At 39.1% G+C, this 3,905-nt stretch overlaps 1 protein-coding gene across 1 annotated transcript; it reads right to left on the bottom strand.

The window, feature by feature from the left end:
* Positions 1–3,093: 3,093 nt before the first annotated feature.
* Positions 3,094–3,516, bottom strand: LOC142556874 (secreted RxLR effector protein 161-like). The gene has a single exon (XM_075668372.1). The coding sequence runs from the start codon at positions 3,514–3,516 to the stop codon at positions 3,094–3,096; it is 423 nt and encodes a 140-aa protein (XP_075524487.1).
* Positions 3,517–3,905: the final 389 nt, after the last annotated feature.

Here is a 3,905-nt window from a genome sequence, read left to right as displayed (position 1 = left end):
ATAACGATTTGATGTATCTTTGGGTAATATCAGTGACATGGTATGTGTAAGTAGGAAAACAAATTTTCCTAAGGCACATGTGATATGAATCTGGCCGGGCATGACGTGCTAAATCTTGCGATTCGAAGCTTCAAAGAATACGGCATGCATAGCAATGAAGTTGGAAGATATTTCAATGTTATTCAAGTGCTAAATTATGAAGATGAATCCAAATCAAGGCTCGGGACCCGAGATGTAATGACCCGAATCCTTGTTTTGAATTAAGTATTAATTAAGAGATAATTAATGAGTTGTTAATTAAGTATTATTAAGGAATTGATAAATCGGGATTTAAGCTGTTGGTATCCACTGAATTTTAAATGGATAACCCGATCTACTTCAGATTTCATTATCTCGAGAAATTCAACTAGACCAATGAGATTCTGACACGTGGCAGATAAGATTGATTCGGATTTCTGAAATAGTGCGGATGCAGCCTATAAATGGAAGCCGATTCTTTTGTTTCCTACACCGCATTCTTCAGAGAGAGTTCTAGTTATCTTAGGTTTTCTAGCCAGTTCTAGGGCACTTTGGTGTCGGGAAGTTTCGGAGCTAGTGTCGACTCGAGGAGGGGTCGGTGATCTGAGATCGAGACATCATCAGCGGGCTGACGACGGACGCATGTATAATCCTAAAGCCTTAAATAGTGATTTAAGGATCATTAGGGAGAACTTGTAGCATGTTTGTTCTGGTTTGATAGTGATTTCATTATGTTGGTATTGTCTAGGTTCAGAGCTTTCTGTCAGATTGTTTTAGTGAGGTACGTGATGTACTGACTGAGATATCCAAGCGTAGTATACACACTTATATGCTGCATATTTATCTGTTGCATGATACATGTTTTACTGCTTTGGCATATTATGCATGACACATCATGTTGAGCCTGATATCTTTTGAGATATACCTCTTTTGTTGGGGCCGCTCAGCCCTATTATGTATTGTGGACGATGGGACATCGAGAGCTACAGTGTCCGACTGGGACCCGCGGGCTCTGATGACCTGGACATTGCAGGTCCACGTCTTGATGATGAGTGTGGGAGCCAAAACATGCCTAGGGAAGATCAGAGACTACACACTCAAGCGCCTCTAAACTGAGCATGAGATTCTTGACTTGATCCTTGATATCCGAGCATATTGCATTTTGCATGTATCATATCAGTTTGTATACTCGTACATTCTCGTATTGGGCGATTGTCGCTCATGTCCTTGTTTTCATCTTGGGCACCCCATTCCACGGGGCAGGTCTTAGGTTGGACGATTCGGACGACCAGGGCAGTGGCTAGAGCAGTTGGGTTTCGGTGGTGATCCAGTGGAGATTTTCTGTGGTTTATCGTTTTCTCGTTCAGAGTTATGGTTTCGTTATGGTTGTATTAATGTTTAAGACTGCTGTTATTGTTTTGTTTTGGTTTGGGTTGTAAGATGATTAAGTATTTGGTTTTTGCTGTTTAATTGTTGTTATTAAGCTTTAATGTTGCATGTTTATTAGTCTGTTTAGTAGTGGCTCGGGTAAGGGCGCTACACGAGAGCCCCGCGCTAGGACGGTCAAACATTACCGCCCCATCGCCAAAACCATTGTCCAGAAGGTGAAGTCCAGAGAGCCTCGCGCTAGGGCGGCCAAAGATTACCGCCCCTAGCGCGCCTTGTCCAGAAGCCTTCACGCTAGGGTGGCCAAACTTTATCGTCCCAGTGCGTCTCCTGCATGAAGATTTGATTCTTTCCTAGTTTAGAGTCCCAGTTGTTTAGGTAATTAGATTTTGAAATCTTTTATTATTTGTAAACATATATGACGAAATTTTACACACTTTAGATTAGATTATTGAGTTTAATCATATTTGTGAGTTTTTTTCTCTCTATTTTAAATATTGGCTTTGTATACACATTCGTGTGTTTCTCAAATCAAACTTATCAAAGTTTAACACTTTGTGGCGTTTGTCGATTGTTCTTCACTCAGATTTTCAAATACGAGTTCTTTGAAGGTTCGTTTGAATTTTTTCGATTGTTATCTTCGTTAATATTTGTTGCTAAATTCTTTGTAATTTAGAGGTGAATATTACAAACTTACTTGTTCAAAAAGATCGGGACAACACAACTGTATCTTTGTTTCATCGAATCGAGGGCGTGACTCCGTTTTTGAGCGCGTTTGCTTTTCGTTGTCGAAGAATCGCATCAACATGTCTTGTTCTGGCCAGAGACTCCTTACACTATTAACTCATCAAACCTCATAGGATATCTTCAGTTGTAGACAAACAGTGAATCTCCGACTACAATGCATTGGCTCCTACATATTTCAAAACTACACCAAACCTCGCCAGCTGATGACCCTCAATAGAGTCAGTAAACGAGTCAAAGTACAGTGCTAGTATGCATAATCTCCATATTGTCCTGGGTCAAATGACTAATGATGTACAACCATAACCGTGGACTTTCCACTCGGTAAGTGATAACCACTTGGAAAGTTCGAGAGAAGGTTGTTCAGTGCATTATTAAATAACCCCTCATCTATATTAACGGACATCTTCATGCCCTTAAAAATGAAACATGGAGTTTACATCACATAAGCTAGTCTCAAGCTCAAACGGACATTTGTCCTTATTTTAGGCGGCTCATTCTGCTAGGAATCTGTTTAGAATACGCGGTACACTTCCTAATGAGTTTCATGATCTTACGTTGTGAGACATACCTGATGGTACCTTTTGTCTATTCAGTAGCATTATCTATGCAGCTTGCATAAGTATACAGATTAAGTAAATGTCAAAATTAGATAAAATCATAAAATATTATTAAAATAAAGATTTTTTTTGCATAAGAGTTAATTAATCCCAAACCACAAGTTGGCTCGCTAGGCATCTATTCTAACAATATCTCACTTGCCCTATAGCCAATTACCCATAAATTTCAGACTCATTGCTTCACGATGCTTCTCAACATTGGTCCTCGAAGGGGCTTCGTCGGTGGATTAACAACATTATCTGCAGAGGCGACTCTTTCCATTGATATCTCTCCTCTTTCTACGATCTCTTCGATTATGTAGAACTTCCTTAGTATATGACTGGATCATTGATGAGATCTCAGTTCCTTTGCTTGTGCAATGGCACTGATGTTGTCGGAGTAGACCAGTACTGGATCAACTGTTTGAGGAATCACGTCCAACTTTTGAGCGAAATTCCTCATCCAAGTAGCCTCTTTTGCTACAGCTGATGCAGCTATGTATTTGGCCTCAATGGTTGAATCTGTTGTGGTGTCTTGCTTGGAACTCTTCTCAAAGAAAACACAATCATTGAGCTTAAATACAAATCCAGAAGTTGATTTCGAATCATCCACATCTGATTGGAAGCTAGAATCACTATAGCGTTCAAATTTTAATTTTCCGCCTCCGTAAACCAAAAACAAATTATTAATTCTTCTTAAATACTTAAGAATTTCATTCACGCTTGCCAATGCAATGGACCGGGATCGCCTAATATCTACTCGCAACATTCAGTACAAAGGCAATATCTGATCGAGTAAATATCATATCATACATTATACTACATATAGCAGACACACATGGGATGCGACTCATGATTTCTATCTCATCATCAGTCTTATGACATATAGACTTAGATAGAGTCACATCATGATAAATTAGGAGATATCATCTCTTGGACTCCTCCATAGAGAATCTCCTCAGTATATTATAGATATAAGTGAATTGGATGAACCTTAGATTCCTCTTCGATCTATCCCTATAGATATGTTTTCATAATATAAGGGATGTTTCAATCATCCTTCATGGAGAATTTACTAGCTAACCATAATTTAATTGACTGCAACATCCCTGCATCATTCTCAATTAGTAGTATGTCATCAATATAAAGTACTAGGAA

Source organism: Primulina tabacum, chromosome 9 (assembly GCF_025594145.1).
Source record: "Primulina tabacum isolate GXHZ01 chromosome 9, ASM2559414v2, whole genome shotgun sequence".
Classification (NCBI taxonomy): Eukaryota; Viridiplantae; Streptophyta; class Magnoliopsida; order Lamiales; family Gesneriaceae; genus Primulina; species Primulina tabacum.
This window is presented reverse-complemented; position numbering and strand designations above follow the sequence as displayed.

Excerpts from the sequence above, each read along its gene's own strand:
- LOC142556874 (XM_075668372.1), bottom strand. The coding sequence starts at position 3,516 with ATGTTGCGAGTAGATATTAGGCGATCCCGGTCCATTGCATTGGCAAGC.